General features: G+C 41.7%; 1 protein-coding gene across 4 annotated transcripts in view; it reads right to left on the reverse strand.

Annotated features, from left to right (window-relative positions):
- Window positions 1–600: 600 nt before the first annotated feature.
- MAFK (MAF bZIP transcription factor K) overlaps window positions 601–16835 on the reverse strand; it is a 63732-nt gene continuing 47497 nt past the window's right edge. The window contains exons 1-4 of one of the 4 annotated variants that reach the window (XM_082262425.1): window positions 11153–11243; window positions 10596–10626; window positions 8756–8835; window positions 601–2821 (exon numbers count right to left, since the gene is read on the reverse strand). In XM_082262425.1, coding sequence (XP_082118551.1) covers window positions 2390–2821; window positions 8756–8835; window positions 10596–10608 — 525 coding nt within the window. In that variant the 5' untranslated portion in view covers window positions 10609–10626; window positions 11153–11243 and the 3' untranslated portion in view covers window positions 601–2389. Of the gene's footprint in view, window positions 2822–8755; window positions 8836–10595; window positions 10627–11152; window positions 11358–16835 lie in introns of those variants that run through there. The other 3 variants (XM_082262428.1, XM_082262427.1, XM_082262426.1) reach the window with 3 other exon arrangements.

Genomic DNA, 16835 nt, shown 5'->3' on the forward strand with positions numbered 1-16835 from the left:
AAGCGAAGATCTCCTATGTCAAAGGGAACATCTACAAACATTATGTGTGCCTACGTGGTACCCTGAAAAAGGGTATCTGTTGTCTGGAATTCCTCCTGAAATAAAGCAGTGCCCACCTTGGTACACAAGGGTGCCTCGGCACTTCTGTTCTGTAGACTCATAGATGTATATCTGCAGTGTGAGATCTAAGGCACTGCTGACTGCTAGTTTTAGGAGAAATCTAGAAAGATTTGGTGACATCACTACTGTACTGTTTTCCATGCTGGATCCAGGCCCTGACATGAGGAAGCTGGGCCCTGTGGTCTACCAACAAGGCAATCTTCATACAGAGAAATACTGCACTACTAGACACGGTAGACTGTAATCGCCAAATATCAACTATAAAGGGGATATAGGCAATACTGGTGACTAGTTCTTTGCCCTCTCTCCCTGCTTTTTTTTTTTTGGGGGGGGGGGGGGTTACAGCTTTCAGAGTTAATAAAGGTGTTCTGTAAGAGGGTTTCTTTTAAAAGGTAAATTATAACCCTGGGACTAAATGTTGACTTTTTTTTCTGTAATACTTCCCTGTACAAGTCTTCCTTTCAATAGATTTCTAAGCTTTTCTCAAATCCTCTACCCTCTTCATTCCGTTGATTTCTCTATTGTTATTTATCACTGTAAAGGGGGAAGGAATAATCAGATGAGCGACCTCTAATCCAAAAATCTATTTCACGTTCTCACATCAAAACAAGATAGATCTTTTAAAGATTGTTTTGAAACCTAAATGTTTAAGTTATCAAGGGCCTATTTCACACCTATGCGTTTTAATTTGTACCTTTTAGTGAACATAAATGCATTTGCATAGGTTAGCCTTTGTTTTAATTGGTGCCAAATCACATCTGTGCAGTTGACGTGAGTTAGCCCAAAAAATTCATGCCCGTTATCGGATATGGTATCATGCGTTATAAGGGCTTTTCATGGGTATTGCAAAGCATGTCAATTCACCTGCCCAAAGCAATATAAAAAGGACAGGAAAAATGCATAGGTGTGAAGCCAGCCTTAACATACCTTTTAAACATTGCTAGGTTACAAAATTTGCAAAAAAATAGCCTTGGTCATTTGGAAAAAAGATTTGATCAGCTCTGCTCTGCCAGTACAGCAGTGGTCAATCCAAGTCAAGACATGCCACAATAAAAATAAGTTTACCGCCACCTACTAAGTGCCAAGTCAAAGAATCCCAAAAAGGATCTTTTGCTTCGGAAACCAGCCCATAATACCTTCGAGAACTTTCTGTTTTCAAATCTTCTTTGACACACATTTTTACCAATAACCTTCATTGATACTCAAATGAAACAATATTTCATTATTCAATACAAAGCTTATAAAAAAGTATAAAACTACAGGTCAACCTACAGAAGGCTACATACCTTAAAACTTAAAAATATTTGTCAAACACGTACGGGGACCACCATAAAACCTTCCTTAGCATTCTCTACAATAGGCAATTCCATACATACCTAAACCAACAAGACCTTAAGTTATAAAAACTAACTTTCCTTCCCAATTTCCCAGCCATAATACTGTTTTCTTCTGAACCAGGCCAAAAGTTGAGCAGTCAGTAAAAACAGCATAACTGAAAGCCACATGGGAAGCCCAAAACCTTCTTCTGCAAGAAATGTAAATTTAAATAAACTGTATAAAATAGTCTCACTGGCCTAACAGTTGAATGATAAGATGATCTATTGCATTTGACCACCTTTAACTAGTCAATCACATAACTCCATAATCAACTCTTTCATACAGGTGCTCTTCACTGCGCCTGTAAGATATGCATTTATACCAATTGAGAATTGTACTGACGGGTACTAAATAGTAGAGTAGCACAATGCATTTTACCATTAAAGAAATCCTGAGTTTGATTTGAAAGGCCATTTTGAAACCACTTTATCGCAGTCTAAACTGCTCCAAATAGCGCTAGGCGACATACTGATACAAAGTGTACCATCAAAAATGTGATGGTTCTACAGATGGAGTACTACATATATTTTTGCGTTAAGAGGCAGTCAGCAGATTTCTAAATACGTAAATATAAATAAATAAATTATGGTTGGGTGAAATCTCCACTGCTTTCCTAAGCTTGTTTATGAAGGGTCTGTGAAGGTCCAATAAACATGCACATGAAAGTCCTATGAATTAAAATTAAGACAGTTAACCTTATCCAATGCAACGAGCCAAATTCCCTGGCACAATAACATCAAGGCCTTAGCGCTGTTATCATGTTGGGATGGGCAAAGGAATAAAAGGCAACGCCTAACGTGTGGATAGGCGGGGAAGAAACCGAGAAACAAAGCAAGTGAATCCCATTAAGTCCCTTTTAGAACAGGCAGCTAGTTCTCTCCTTTTGTAGATACTAGGATGCTGCAGAAAATGGTATGGATGCTGATATGTCAGCAGACTTCACAATGGTGATGACACTGGTGGTGGCAACCTTAGTTGGGGTGATAGGTCCCCTGGCAACTGTGCGGGCGAAGGTCTGGAGGGCTTCGTACTTAGAACGTAGAGCATCCAACTCAAGCTTCATACTGGAGTTCTCCCGCGCTAGCTTATCCACTTCTTGCTGCAATTCGACTCGCTGCCTCTCTAACTCCTCTTTCTGAGTGACACGTTTTACTCGACAGCTGGCAGCGTAGCCACGGTTTTTTAAGGTGCGCCTACGCTGCTTTAGGCGGATGATATCTTCTTTTGAGAGACCACGTAGGTGCTGGTTTAGCTCCCGTACAGACATTGACACGAGTTCATCATCACTCAGTGCTGGGGCGTTCTCTCCCGCCTCCTTCTTTACCTGCAAAAGGTAGACCAACGGTTATCACAATGTCCATATATTATTGAAGATACTGACTTTATTGTCAAATATGGGACAACTGGCAATTATGTCATGGACTCAATTCCAATCCCACAGTACTTTAACAGTTAGGCATCCTTACAGAGGTTCAAATCAGTTATCTTTTTTTATCAAAATAACCCTTGTAGTTCTCACTCTAACTCTGCAATGAGCCCTATTGTCATGTTTGGCTCCTGTGTAGTAGAACAAGCAACATGCGGTTTCTTCTAGTGACAAAATTAAAGTGGTTTTAAAGCACTGTTTTTTTTTTTTACCTTCAATCATTCCCTGCATAGGGTAAAAAAAAAACACTGCACTATTCTCCTCCCCCTCCCTAAATACTTACCTGAGCCTGTCAGTGTTGTCCCAGCTTCTGGCCTCCTCTTCCTCCTCTCACAGGGACCCAGGTACAGCAGGAGCCATTGGCTGCTGTCAATCAAATACTGTGAGGCAGGATGGGGTGAGAGAGCAGAGCCGCACCGTGTGTCGACAGGAGGTACACAGTATGGCTCGGGAGCAAGCCTACAGGTATGCCCCCATAGCAAGCAGTTTGATATGGGGGCACACAGCACTGGCTGGGGACTGTGAGGCAGGATTGGGGGGAAGAGCAGAGAGGCACCGTGTGTCTACAGGAGGTACACAGCATGGCTCGGGAGCAAGCCTACAGGTTTGCCCCCATAGCAAGCAGTTTTATATGGGGGCACACAGCACTGGCTGGGGACTGTGAGGCAGGATTGGGGGGGAAGAGCAGAGACGCACCGTGTGTCTACAGGAGGTACACAGCATGGCTCGGGAGCAAGCCTACAGGTTTGCCCCCATAGCAAGCAGTTTGATATGGGGGCACACAGCACCGGTGGGGGACTGTGAGACAGGATCGGGGGGGGGGGGGGGAGAGCAGAGACGCACCGTGTGTCTACAGGAGGTACACAGCATGGCTCGGTAGCAAGCCTACAGGTTTGCCCCCATAGCAAGAAGTTTGATATGGGGGCACACAGCACCGGCGGGGGACCCAGAAGAGAAGGTTTGGGGTCGCTCTGTGCAAAATCATTCCACAGAGCAGGTAAGTATGACATGTTTAATATTTATTTTATGGTTATGAAAATCTAAGCATTTAGAATGAATTGAACATAAAAAAAAGAAAGATGCCACAATGACTAATACTCCACAATACACTAAGAGCAAAATTATAAAGACAAAGTTCAAGAAAAGTTCATTTCATGGGTTTCATTTCCTGACTGGTGGAAACAGATCATTTGGAAAATATGTTATTCTTACCAAGGCCAAGAAAGTATTAAACACGTTATAACATTTTACATTGCACATTGAAAAAAGGATTTGCCAATACAGAACAATTAGAAGAATATTAAAGCTCAACTCCAGGCAAACATTGAAACACTCAAATAAAATACATACAAGTGTTACCTGCTAAAGGATTTATATTATTGCCCATCCAGTTCTGGGACTTAAAGTGGAACTTCACCCAAAAAGGAGAAATTCCACTTTATATCCCCCCCCCACCCACCACACTCCTCTAACACATTTGGCACATTATCATTTTTTGGGGGCAGCGGGTACCTAGTTTTGATAGGTACCTTCTCCCATGGTGATTTGAGCAGACGTTCAGCCTCCTGGTTTTTTTTGCCCGCACCATTCTGGGATACGTCACAGACTCACAGGTAACAGAAGGCCACAAGACCAATCTCAAAGATCATCTCCTAATCACCCCCCAGCCGGTGAATGGACAATGAAAGGAGAAGCTGAAAACTGTCTGTGCTCTGCTGTAAAGGGGACTGCAAAGGACTGTATGAATTGATTTTATTTATCTGCCTTGATTCAGCCCATTGGCCATGGCCAAAAATAAAACCTTTACAAGAAAAATAACTAAAAATTTCCTGCTTTTATTATGTGGGATCTAAATGACCACTGTGATTATTCAAGGACCACTCGAGCACCGTCATATACCTTCCCCAGTGAACGGCTGTTATTCATGCCTCGGACAAGTTTTAAGCAGGGCTGTCAGAGTGGAGACTGAACTCGGCTATCAGAGGTCCACATTTGCTAGATGGCCAGACCTGAAAGGTTCTAGGATATTACGCCTGTCACCAAAACAGGAACAAAGCTATTACTATTATACAGGATTTATATGGTGCCAACAGTTTGCGCAACACTTTACAACATGAGGGCAAAAGCTTTAAATCTCATAAAGTCTCAAATCAAGAAGCGGAGGCAGAAGCATCTTTCCTCAATGGAAGCTCGGAAAAAAAAGGGTGGTACTAACCCTAGATTGCTTTTTAGTGGACCCGGTGTGCAGCCCAGTTGATTCAGCTGTGTCTTTCATTGAACAAACAAGAAAATACAATTAGCCCCCGTTCACATCGGCACGTTGTAACATGTCAAATCGCAGCCCATCGCCAGCAATGGCACCGTCCTAAACTGTGTGACGCCGGCTTTGTGGCGCTGCACCAATTTCCAAAATTAGTTCCTGCACTACTTTTGGCGACTTCAATAGACATCTGTGCATGAATCTTTCAAGTTACCCTAAAAGTTGGACTGAAATGCGGCTTTTAAATCATGAAGTCGCAGCATTTCAAAGCCACGTTCAATGTGAATCAGAGCTTAAAGTAGAAGTTCAGCCTAAAACTAAATTCTCTAAATCTACTTGCACCCATTATCTAAGACTAACCTATCTAGCCCGGTAAAGCAAAAGTCGCTATACATACCTTTTCTGAAGCCGGTCCGGTCCCACGCTGAGCTTTCAGCGGCGGCTTCTCTGTGTAAGCGTGTGCAGGAGAGGCAGCTGACAACGGAAGCCCCATAGTAACTCTAGGGGTGACGGCACTTTCCAGCTGTTGTCGGCTGTCTCCGGCACAAAGCTTCCACCATTGGAAACCGGACTGAAGTGCCTTCAGAAAAGGTATGTATAGTGATTTATTCTTTAAAGGGATAGGTTAAGTCTTAGATTGTGGCTGCAAGTAGATTTAGAGATTTTAGTGTTAGGCTGAACTTTCATTTTAAACACATATAAAGCTAAAATGTTTTTATTTTTCATAGGAGTAGAGAAGGATTAGATATCCTGTTTAAGTTTTTGCTGTGTACGTCATCCCTAGGGAGAGTTACCATATTTGTCCTAAATTCAGAGTTGCCACCATTAAAGGAACAGAAGCCCAATCTTTTATTGGGGAAAACGGTTACGGTGACAACTGCCTGAGAATGAATTTCCCAGACTTTGGAGAGACTATTCTGTTAGGTCAACAGGGTAGAAAGTAAAGCTAATATCCCCAAAGGGAAACGGAGGCTGACAGTGGAAGAACTGACAAGTGGTTTCTCCCTTTCCTACATTACAGAAAAAAACAGAGTGCATGAATTACTTTTAATTGCCATTTTCTGAAAACTCCAAAACTGAAGTTTTCCCCTGCTATCCAGAGGGGTTGGGAAGTTCTTGTTTACCATAATTAGCCCTGTCTGTGGCGTATCTGTCTTAAAGCGTTAAAGTGACATTAGCTACAGTTTTTTTTTTATTAAAATAACAAACATGTCATCCTTACCTGCTCTGTGTAATGGTTTTGCACAGAGCAGTCCTGATCCTCTTCATCTGAGGTGCCCCGTTGGCACTCTTGGCTCCTCCTGTAATGCGAGTGCCACCAAAGAAAGCATTTCCCTATGTGGGCACTGCCAAGCCGCCCAGTCTGCTTTTACAGACACAGACCAGGCAGCTTGGCCATGTCCCCCTGTCAGAGCATTTCAATAACAGCAACAAAGGCCAATGGCTCCTGCTGCTATCAATCTGCTCAGAGAGGAAGTGATCAGTCACAGGAAAATATAGGGGGTGCTGGGGGCATCCTGCAGCACAGAAGGTTTTTTACCTTAATGCATAGAATGCGTTTAGTTAAAAAAAAATATTTAAGGCTTTAGAACCAGTTTAAAGAGCTAGAAGCTGGGCTTCTGCATTGTGTGTTTACGAGGGAAACCTGAGACATCCATCTTTTTTTTTTTCCCTAAAGTTTGACTGTAAAAGTGCAAATACACTTTAAAGATGAATTCCAGCTATGGATATTTTTACATAGTTACATTGGTCCACCTTGGTCTGCTTAGTGAACACAGAAAGTTGGTCTTTCTGCATGAGCACCACTCAGAGAATACTTTGCACTTTTTCAATGAATGTATAGCATTCTTTAAATGTATGAGGTGGAAAGGTGGGCAATTATGTCACAATCTCCACCTCATGCAAAGCAAATGGTATGCTTTAATCTGCCATACCACCCCGTCCCCCTATCCAGCATATTAAAATTTCACATGCTCCCGCAATGAGGAGGGCAGCATCAGTAGCCAAAAGGAAATACGTAGGGCTGTGCCACCAATAAGGTAAACTGAGGCGGCCTCATGTTGGCACAAAGGCTTGATTGTTCATTCAGGATACTTTGTCCTCACTGCAAGTTCAGCCCCATGTATGTCCAGTCTCCAAGCTGCACAGCAATACTGGTCTTTATGGTGCAGGAGGAGAGCAAATAAAAAGGCTGCCTCAGGTGGTATCCACCCTCCACGGCCCTGAAAATATCCATTTCTTCTGGGTATGGAGGACTCACACCATGTTACAGTGCAGAATATAATTTGCAGACCACAGCACTCTTGCTAGAACTCCAGCAACTTGTAGCATACAAAGGGCATCCGTTCACTCTCCACAGTTGAACAAAACAGCGTTGCAGCAAAGGTGAGCTAAGTATTTGCAGCTAGCTGGTGAGGGTTGTATGAAAGTACTGGGCAAAGCCAAGTGTCAAATAAGTTCAAGGTTGTCTTTCTGCACACATTCTGTAATATAGTAACTACAAATTATTTTTTACTTGCAATTTTTTTTTTTTATAATAGTTTGAATGTGCTGCTCTGATTTACCCATTTTTATTTTTTCAAAATCTTTGCTCTATCACAACTGGCTGCAACAAGATGGTGGACTTGGAAATCTGAGTGCTTAGATCTTGACGCCAAAATCCTAAAATAAATCTGAAGATGCTCAGTGACTCACTTTGCAGTTACATACCCAAAACAAACATTTTAACATACTAATCCTTTAAAGTGGTTCTAAAGGCAGAAGGTACAGCACAGGTACCTTCAGAGCGCTGTGCAGCATGCGGGGAAGTGATGTCATCATGGCCCCGGCCATTCATACAGACGGAGCCCGCTGAGCAGGAGGATGACAGCTGTCAGTTCCCCATACACCTCTATGGGGGAATCGGATGGGAACGGACCGATCCCATCCGCTGGACGGATGGAAAATAGGGTTTCCATCCATCTAGATTTGACGGATCGGATCGGATGTCAGCTGACATGTCTCCACTGACATCTGATGCCCCATAGGGATGCATGGGGGGACCATTCAGATCTGCCAAAAAAAAAACGGACAGGCGGATCTGAACCCCCTTGTGTGAAAGAGCCCTAATGGACACAGTGGTCTCGGGAGTGAGCACACACGAGTGTCCCCCATAAGCAAGCGGCTTGCTATGGAGGCACTCAGCAGGGGACCAGGAGCACACATGGGGGAACACAAGAAGAGGAGGATAGGGACTGCTCTGTGCAAAAGAGTGCACAGAGCAGGTAAGTATGGCATGCTTGCTTTTTTAAAAATATAAAACGTTTTCCTTTTAATACTGTGTCTATAGCCCTATGAAGAACACACAGAGTTTCTGCCAGCTACCTCATAAACACATGATTACAAAAAGGAAATGATCCCATGACTGAGCATGTAACAGCTAATAATCTGATTATTCTTGGTCAAAATATAAACACTTTTCAGTTTTCATGACAAAAATAAATAAAAAATGATCCTCTCCGAACGAGATCTACACTTTTCCAATGTTCACCAAACGCACCACAATTATGAACCAGATGGGAGTAGCATCTTACCTTTAATGCCTTGTTTGGTTTAAGATTAGTCGTCATAACCTGTAAACAATCACCAGGACAGAACGGTGCAGAAAAAGCAACTGTAAAAGAAAACAAGAGTTTCAGATTCACTGAATTCTTTGCATTCCCCAAAACACTGTACAGATATACAGCAGCAACCTGCTATGACAAAACAGTCTAAAGTGAATCCAATATCAGAGTTAGGGGAACTTACCATGAAAGTACCCAAAATATAACTGGAATATACACAGTAAGAACAGACCTTGGGAAAATGATTGTCAACCAAAAGCTGCAACTGAAATTCAGCTAAACTGGTCACTAAGCAAAATATTAAATTAAAGCCAGAAGCTGATTAGCGTAAATGCCAAAGAGAACCTATAGAGATGAAGAAATGACTGGCCGAGAAACACCACCCGGCAATATGAAAAACACACACCGGAAACTGGTTCATGCGTGTTCACAATATGACAATGTCACACACGGCATATTACAAACCCGGCATTTAAATCATTGATGAAAAGAAAATGTAGCTGAAACACTACAGATTTCCCAAGGATGGTCACCATGGAAACCATCAAAAACCAGCCAACTTGGAGACTGTAACCATGGAGACAAAAGGAGGAGGAAAAAAAAAAAAAAAAGGGGGTCCAAGTGTGCGAATGACTTGAGGGCAAGTCCAACAAAGGAAGGCAAGAAAAAGCGCAAACCGCCTCATTGATGGCAAAGAGTGGGGTGTTTTGGGAAGCAAAGCCCTCGTAAGATGAAAAGATGACTCCCGCATGCTTGTGATATGGAAATAAAGATCAGAGTGGGTCAGAAACAGATCATAGGAGAAAGCAAGAAAAAATAAAAAATCAGAATGTGGTTACTATTTTGCAGATTAAAAAGGTACTGCTATTTTATGTCAGCTGTAATGTGTTAAATCCTAAGGATTAGCTCTAAACAGAATTTTAAGTGTTGATTTCCTTGGCTATAGTAGAAATTCACAAAGAAAAAAAAACAGATGAAGAAAAGTCATTACTAAGCACTCGCAATGTTCTCAGCTGGCTAGCCGCTGAGCTCTTATAATGAAAGGAAAAGTGCCACAAGCATGATCATAACAAACCGTGCTCACTTTAATTAATGGCAGGATTAACATGCTTTCTACTAGCAAAGGAAGACATCTCATCTAGCTAATCTCCTACATTCACTGCAACCTCATCCTCATCAAATATTAGGCTGGAATAAACAAATTCCTTTTATTCTACAAAAAAAAAAAAAAGTTTGGCTTTTCAGATCAAAACAGTCATGTCCTCGGGTCTCTAACTTCCAGAATGTTTTGCTAAACCAAGAGTGATCTAATTAGTGTGGATTGATTTAAATAAATACCACAACTCTTTCCAAGAAGGGAAATCCTGAAACTGAAACCTGTAAGAAGGTAAATGGAACTTGTGTAAAGCGGTAATAATAGACAAACCTATATTCCTACCAAGGAATATAAGAAAAAAGACACATGCACTGCCAATATCAGAAAAAAAAGGTAAACATAAGGATTCCGAATCACAAGAATCGCAATAAGACGATGAAAGGTGACATTTGCACATTTTCATTATTCTGTGTGATGATTACAGTAGCACAGTCACATGAAAGGCTTGCATCACACAGATAATCAGCAATTTCCCAGAATCTGCTAAATTTGCAGTCAATGTTCACATTTAATTTGCTGACCAAACACAAATCTTCAAGCAATCTCGCTTCTAAATATAAACAAGCATTTCTGCCCATAATGACAATGGAAATAGAAGCTGCAACCTCTGTATGATTCTCTCCAGTCAGCCACACATCACAGGATGATAGTTACCATAAATCTGCATTTCATTTTGAATGGATCACTGGAATAAGAGAAAAAGGGTTTGGATAAGCATTAAGGATGTCTAGGCAACTTCAGATGAGACGAGAAGAGGGGCACTGCCAGATGCAGCATATTTCTTTTTTAGGAGCAGCAGCACATTTCAAGGGTAAGCTTTGGAAAGATCTAAAAACACTTTACCAGGTCAAGCAGCACTTATGTCATACTTGACCTAATAAAAAAGGATAGATTTCTCAAAAGCTTATCCCAAAAACGTGGACTATTTCCACAAATCTAAAAGAAAGATGTCTGAATATTTCCCCATAACTTTCTATATGACTGGACTAAAAGCAAAAATAAATGTTCACCTAAAAACAAATCAAATAGGCTGCAGTCCCCAAAAAAAAAAAAAAAAACAAAAAGCATAAAAACACTACAAAACAGAAGGCCCATGGTTGTGATCCCTTTCTTCTGACCCCCTCCATTAATGCTATGAAAAAGAAGACAATTTTTAGCAAGTTAAAAATCCACAAGACACCCCTAACCCTGCAGTAGTTTGGGGTCCTCACCTGGTGCAGAGACAGCGACCTGGAACGACGCTTAAAGCGTAAATACGCTGGAGGAGGCCCTGTTCCCTGTAAAGACATTGCCTGAGTACACCCACTCGCTTACACAGAAGGAAGCCACACTGAGGGAGGCCCTCCAATCACTGTGACATAGCAATGCTGTGACTCATCGGCTGTTTACAGGCTTTGCAGAGCTCACATTCCCACAGAGCAGAGCAACACTCCCCGTCTTCCCACGTGCTTACGGCTGCAAACTATAGTAATACATAAGGAAGTTCAACCCCCTCCATTTATGAAAACTTGGCTTCAAATGAAGCATACTGAAAATACGTGCATAGCTATAGTCCTGTGTGCAAAATTATTTAAAGTGGCATTAAACCAGAAACGTAATATATATTGCAGATTAAAGAGGAGCTCCAGTCTCCTGTGTACAAATGAAAAGTCAGCAGCTAGGAAAAATGTAGCTGCTGACCTAACAGATACTCACCTGTCCCACAATCCAGCACTGTGCACACCCCAGCCATGTTCATCTCCCGTCTTCCATTTCCGGCATCTTAACTGTGGGCACCTGGCTGTGACAGCTTGCAGCTTCACAGCTGGGTGCCTACTGCGCATCCATGAGCCACCATGTGCATTGTGCCAGTCTTCTGGGATCTGTGACTTGTCAAAGACGACTGAGGGGAGGGAGAGGAGAACCTTCTCTGTGATCGTCTAGGAGGTCGGAGCGGAAGTGGGAGTGGGTACCGGTCAAAATCAGGTACCCCCTCCACCCAAGTGCCATTTAATAAAGAGGAGCCTGGGGAGGAGGCCCTAAAGCAGAATAATCTTTAGATGTGGTGGCAGCATTTGTTTTTTTTTTCAGGGCTGCTTCACACCAGAACGCAGTCTGGGAAAGGCGCATTCTGTGGACAATTCCTGCATCACATTCAAACATACTGCCCTTGTGATCTGCATGTGGATGCCAGTGTAATGGTAAAGGCACCCCAAACACAGATCCCAAACGGAGTGCGTTTGCAGGCACCAAATCACACGGTACCGCAGTTTCAGCGCACTCAGACCATTCAAATGAATAGGCTGCAAAGTAACACCATGGGGGACTGCAAAGCAATATGGCACATGTTCCTGTGCAATCTCCTTGTTTTTACCTGGTAATATAGCCAATAACACACCTCCTATATTAGAGTGCCCCAGCTCTGGATGAAGGAGCAATAGAGGCACCTTTAGACAGCAGCATTATCAGTCTAGGGGGGAGGGTTGAGTTAAAGTGGTTGTTTAAAACATTATCTGCCCTTAGTAGAATCCCCTCCGTTATATCATGCAATATCGCTAAGTGCCATATAATGAATGTCAATGCAAGGCGCTCCGATGTCGCCCCGAAGTAGTACAGGAACTATTTTCCAAGTCGGAGCAACTTGAGTTGCTCCTATTAGAACGGTTCCCGTAGCACTGCATGGACCACGACTTGTCAGGCTGACCAGTCGCCTGACAAGTCGCGGTAGTGTGAATGGGCACCGAGAGTTATTTTTGCTTCTCAACAAGATAAAAAAAAATAAAAAATTATATCTAATACTGATGCGGCTCACAGCAGGAGTCTGATGCGTCCCTGTTCTCCATTTCAGGGACGAATCAAGTCCAAATTTTTGCCTGAAATAGAGCCAAAGATGCAAAGAACCAATGCGCTCCACAGCCGTTCTGGAGAGGTTTGAACCAAGAGCCGGTCCCAATCCCTGCATCCAATTCCCATAAGTGTGAACCCAGCCTAAAAGGAAAACTTTACTCTTGTTACAAAATGATACAACATATTATATTGCTACACAAGTCATTAATTCATTGAAATGGCTTTTTATTTCAACCTACGGACAGTGAGGATATTCCTAACATTGCAGTGAAAATATACATTTTATTTAAAGTGTATTTAAACTCAAGGACAAAAAAAAAAAAAAAAAAGTTAAATACTGCAGCTTACCAGACCCTGGTGGTAGTGGCAGTATTCGTTCCCCTTTTCTGTCTTTTTTACCCCCATTTATATTAACCTGGTATTCATGCCAGTAACACTGTCCTAGGGTGACAACACTCAATCACTGCACTGTATCTGTAAAGGCGTTGCATTCTTACCCTAGGCTGCTCCCCAATAGAACTACGAACACCTCCCCTGTCTACATTACATTGTGGGGCCGGCTTCTGCAGTTTACAGAATAAGCAGATAAGATTGTTTGAGATGGACACATTGTATACCGGAAACGACAAGCACACTTGACTTCTGACATAATCAACAGGTATTTTTCTGTACTTAAAAGAGAAGTATGGGGTTATTGCCCATTTATACGTACCTAGGTGGACGCAGCATCGATCCGATGCTGCACCTGTCCCCTGGTGCCTCTACACTGAGAACCGAGCGATCGAACACCGACTGAGTCAGCAGCTCTCCGCTTGGCCTCCTCTTTGTTCATTGGAGCGCTGAACTGCGGAGGGGCGGGGAGAAGCCGGGCTCAGGCTCTCAGCTGCTCGCTGAGAGGCTGAGCCAGGTGTCGGTCCAGGCACCTGGCAGGTCCCGACTCCGTAATCATGACGCGGTGCCTGGACCGACATCTTTGACGTCAGCAGAGAGCGGACTTCAGAAAACAGGTTACAGGAGTGCAGAATGAACTTCACTCCTGTGATCCATAAGCGATATACAGCCAAAATGAGCTTCCGCTGTACATCTCCCTTAACTTCAAGTTGCCCGTATATGTGCAGCAACAAACAGAGTGGCCTTTAATGCCAACACGTTGCACATAAACTTCCATGAATGGCCAAGATTTCTGTGCTGGAAGTGCGCTGTGTGACAAAGGGAGATACAAAAATATGGGGCCGCACAGAAAAAAGCCCAGTACAGTGGGGCTGCATATCTGTGTTGGGTCAGCGTCAAGGGGTTAAAAGCAACTTTATTTAGCCTGAAAAAAGAAAACAAACACAGCCACCACATCTAAGGACTGGTAAGCAGCAGGTGTTTGGTGGGGTTCTGGAGATGTAAGCAGTTTGTGTACCAAACGCCCCCAAAACTTCCTGTCTGAGACTGGCTCACTACTATTCTACTACCAAAACTTACTTTGACATTATTTGTGCACTGAGTAAAAAATATCTTCATTAGTATAATGAAACGTCTTTCTTTAAGTGGATGTAAACCCTCTTCTTTACCCAGTGAAGTGAACAGCCTCAGATGATAAACAGAGATAAAAAAAAATCTCCTTACATACGTATGTTTATTGGTATATCTGTGGTCTTAAGATTTATATACTTTTCAGAAAGTATACATTGTGCTAGATTTACTAGATTTAATTTTTTCTTCCGGTTTCAGCTGTGGGAGTTTGGTCTTGGCATACAGTGTGTGAAACCTGATTGAAAGAAAAAACAACCCCCCCCCCCCCCCCCCCGTCCAGCTCTCTCCCAATCTCCCTATGCACCCATCCCAACACAGGCAGCTTCATTTTATTTTTATTTTTTTTTTATATTTACTTTCTTTATTATAATTACAAAATTTACAATCATCACCACATTTATCATCAACAAGGAAAAAAAATTATAATACAAATTACCATTTCATCTACTTGGATCTGTTCTATCTCAACCATTTTTTTATCCTAGATGATTGTTTATATCTGAATACGCTATGGCCTCCATTTTTCTTTTATATATGGAACAAAATTCACATCAAATCATAAAGACAGACTTAATATAACAAAACTAAACGAGACATGACAAACAAACAGACGAAAAAATAAAAAAAAATAAAAAATGGGGGATAAAGGGGGGAGAGGGGAGGGTAGGGACAAGAGGGGAAGGCGATAAGGGATCTATTAGGAATCATTTTTTATTATCACCTGTGCAGTAATATTATTTCCTTTTTGCAAATATAAAGACACCATTTAATCAAGCTATCTATAACAAAATAAAAAACACAACGATCTTAAGTTGCATAAAATCCTCAGCCTGCTGAGATCTCAGCCTCCTGTAATCCCCTGTACAACAGCACCACAAGGAGGGTCAGCAATCAGTGGTCTATTGCTTTGCAAAGTCACTGACATAGAACATGGATGCAGTTTAGGTCATATGATTTCACTCTCACTGATATGCAAGTGTGGCCACTTTCTTACAGTATAGAAGCCACAGACAGCAAGGAACAAGCATTTTCATAAGACATCCAGTAACAGCAGGATCTGCAAGGTGAACTGAAAATAATGCCAATGATTTAGTAAAGGAGTAGAGACTGTTCATTTGGCAAAACAAATCCCCCTTAGCTTAGCAACTAAGGATCTGTGTTCACTTCGGTCATCCAATCACATGCAAGCACAAATCCTGTTTTGTTAGCTACTTGCTGACCCTGGCTTTTTTTTTTTTTTTTAAGTAAAAATCCCCTACTATTTTGTGCTATTTTGTACTTAGAAACCCCAAACATTATATATCTATGTAACAGAGACTCTAGCGAATAAAATGGCGGTCATTTCATTATTTTAGGTCACACTGTATTTGTGCAGCTGTCTTTCAAATGCAATTTGTTTGGAAAAAGTACACTAATAAAAAAAAAAAAAAAACCTGTAAAGTCAGCACAATTTTTTTGTATAATGTGAAAGATGTTATGCTGAGTAAATAGACCCAACATGTCATGCTTTAAAATTGTGCATGCTCATTGAACAGTAACACGATACGGTACCTAAAAATCGCCATAGGCGGCGCTTTAAATATTACTGCTTTTACTCCAACGATCATGGCGATAACTCACGTGTGGTTTGAACTTCGTGTACATAGGCGCGCGCTTCCGCACACCAGCTCAGAGGGATGGGGTGCTTCTTTTTTTTATCACTTTTATTCCTATTACAAGGAATATAAACCTCCTTTGTAATAGAAATAAGCATGACAATGACAAGACCTCTTTATTGAGAGATCTGGGGGGGGGGGGGGGGGGGGCAAAAAGATCCCAGATCTCTCATTTCCCTTAAAAGCAAAAAAAAATAAAAATAAATAAAGTTACATTTTGCTTTTAACCTCTGCCCCATCTATAAAAGTGATCTTGTGGCGAATCTGCTGCTGTAATTACTTTTATCAGAAAGCTGACCGCCTTAGGAAAATAAAATAAATAAATAATAAAAAAAAAAAAGATACTGAGGTTAGAGCGGCTAGCTGCAGCCATAACCCTGGTATTTAACTGTAATGACGTACATTTACAGTTAGGTGAAAATTGGGCAAACAATCGCCTGGTTATTCATCGATGATTCACCACAAGTCGGAACCGAGGAAGGAAATAATGAACGAAAATTCTCGTACGACAAAGGCTATTTTTTTATTTATAGTTTCTGATCATGTGTAGTCTTTCATATCAGATTTTCCTCATACAATAATCATACGAAAACATTACACATTAACCACTTTACCACCGGATCGATTTTGCTGTCTTACGTCTGGGCCACTTTTTGAGATTCGCCACTGTGCGACTTTAATTGACATTTGCGCGGTCGTGCGACGCCGTACCCAAATGAAATTGATGTCCTTTTTTCCCACAAACAGAGCTTTCTTTTGGTGGTATTTGATCACCTGTGCGATTTTTACTTTTTGCGCTATAAACAAAAAAAGAGCGTAAATTTTGAAAAAACAACAATATTTTTCACATTTTTTTTATATGAAATTCCCCCCCAAAAAAATGTAAATAAAT

Source organism: Pelophylax lessonae, assembly GCF_965119305.1.
Source record: "Pelophylax lessonae genome assembly, chromosome: 6".
Classification (NCBI taxonomy): Eukaryota; Metazoa; Chordata; class Amphibia; order Anura; family Ranidae; genus Pelophylax; species Pelophylax lessonae.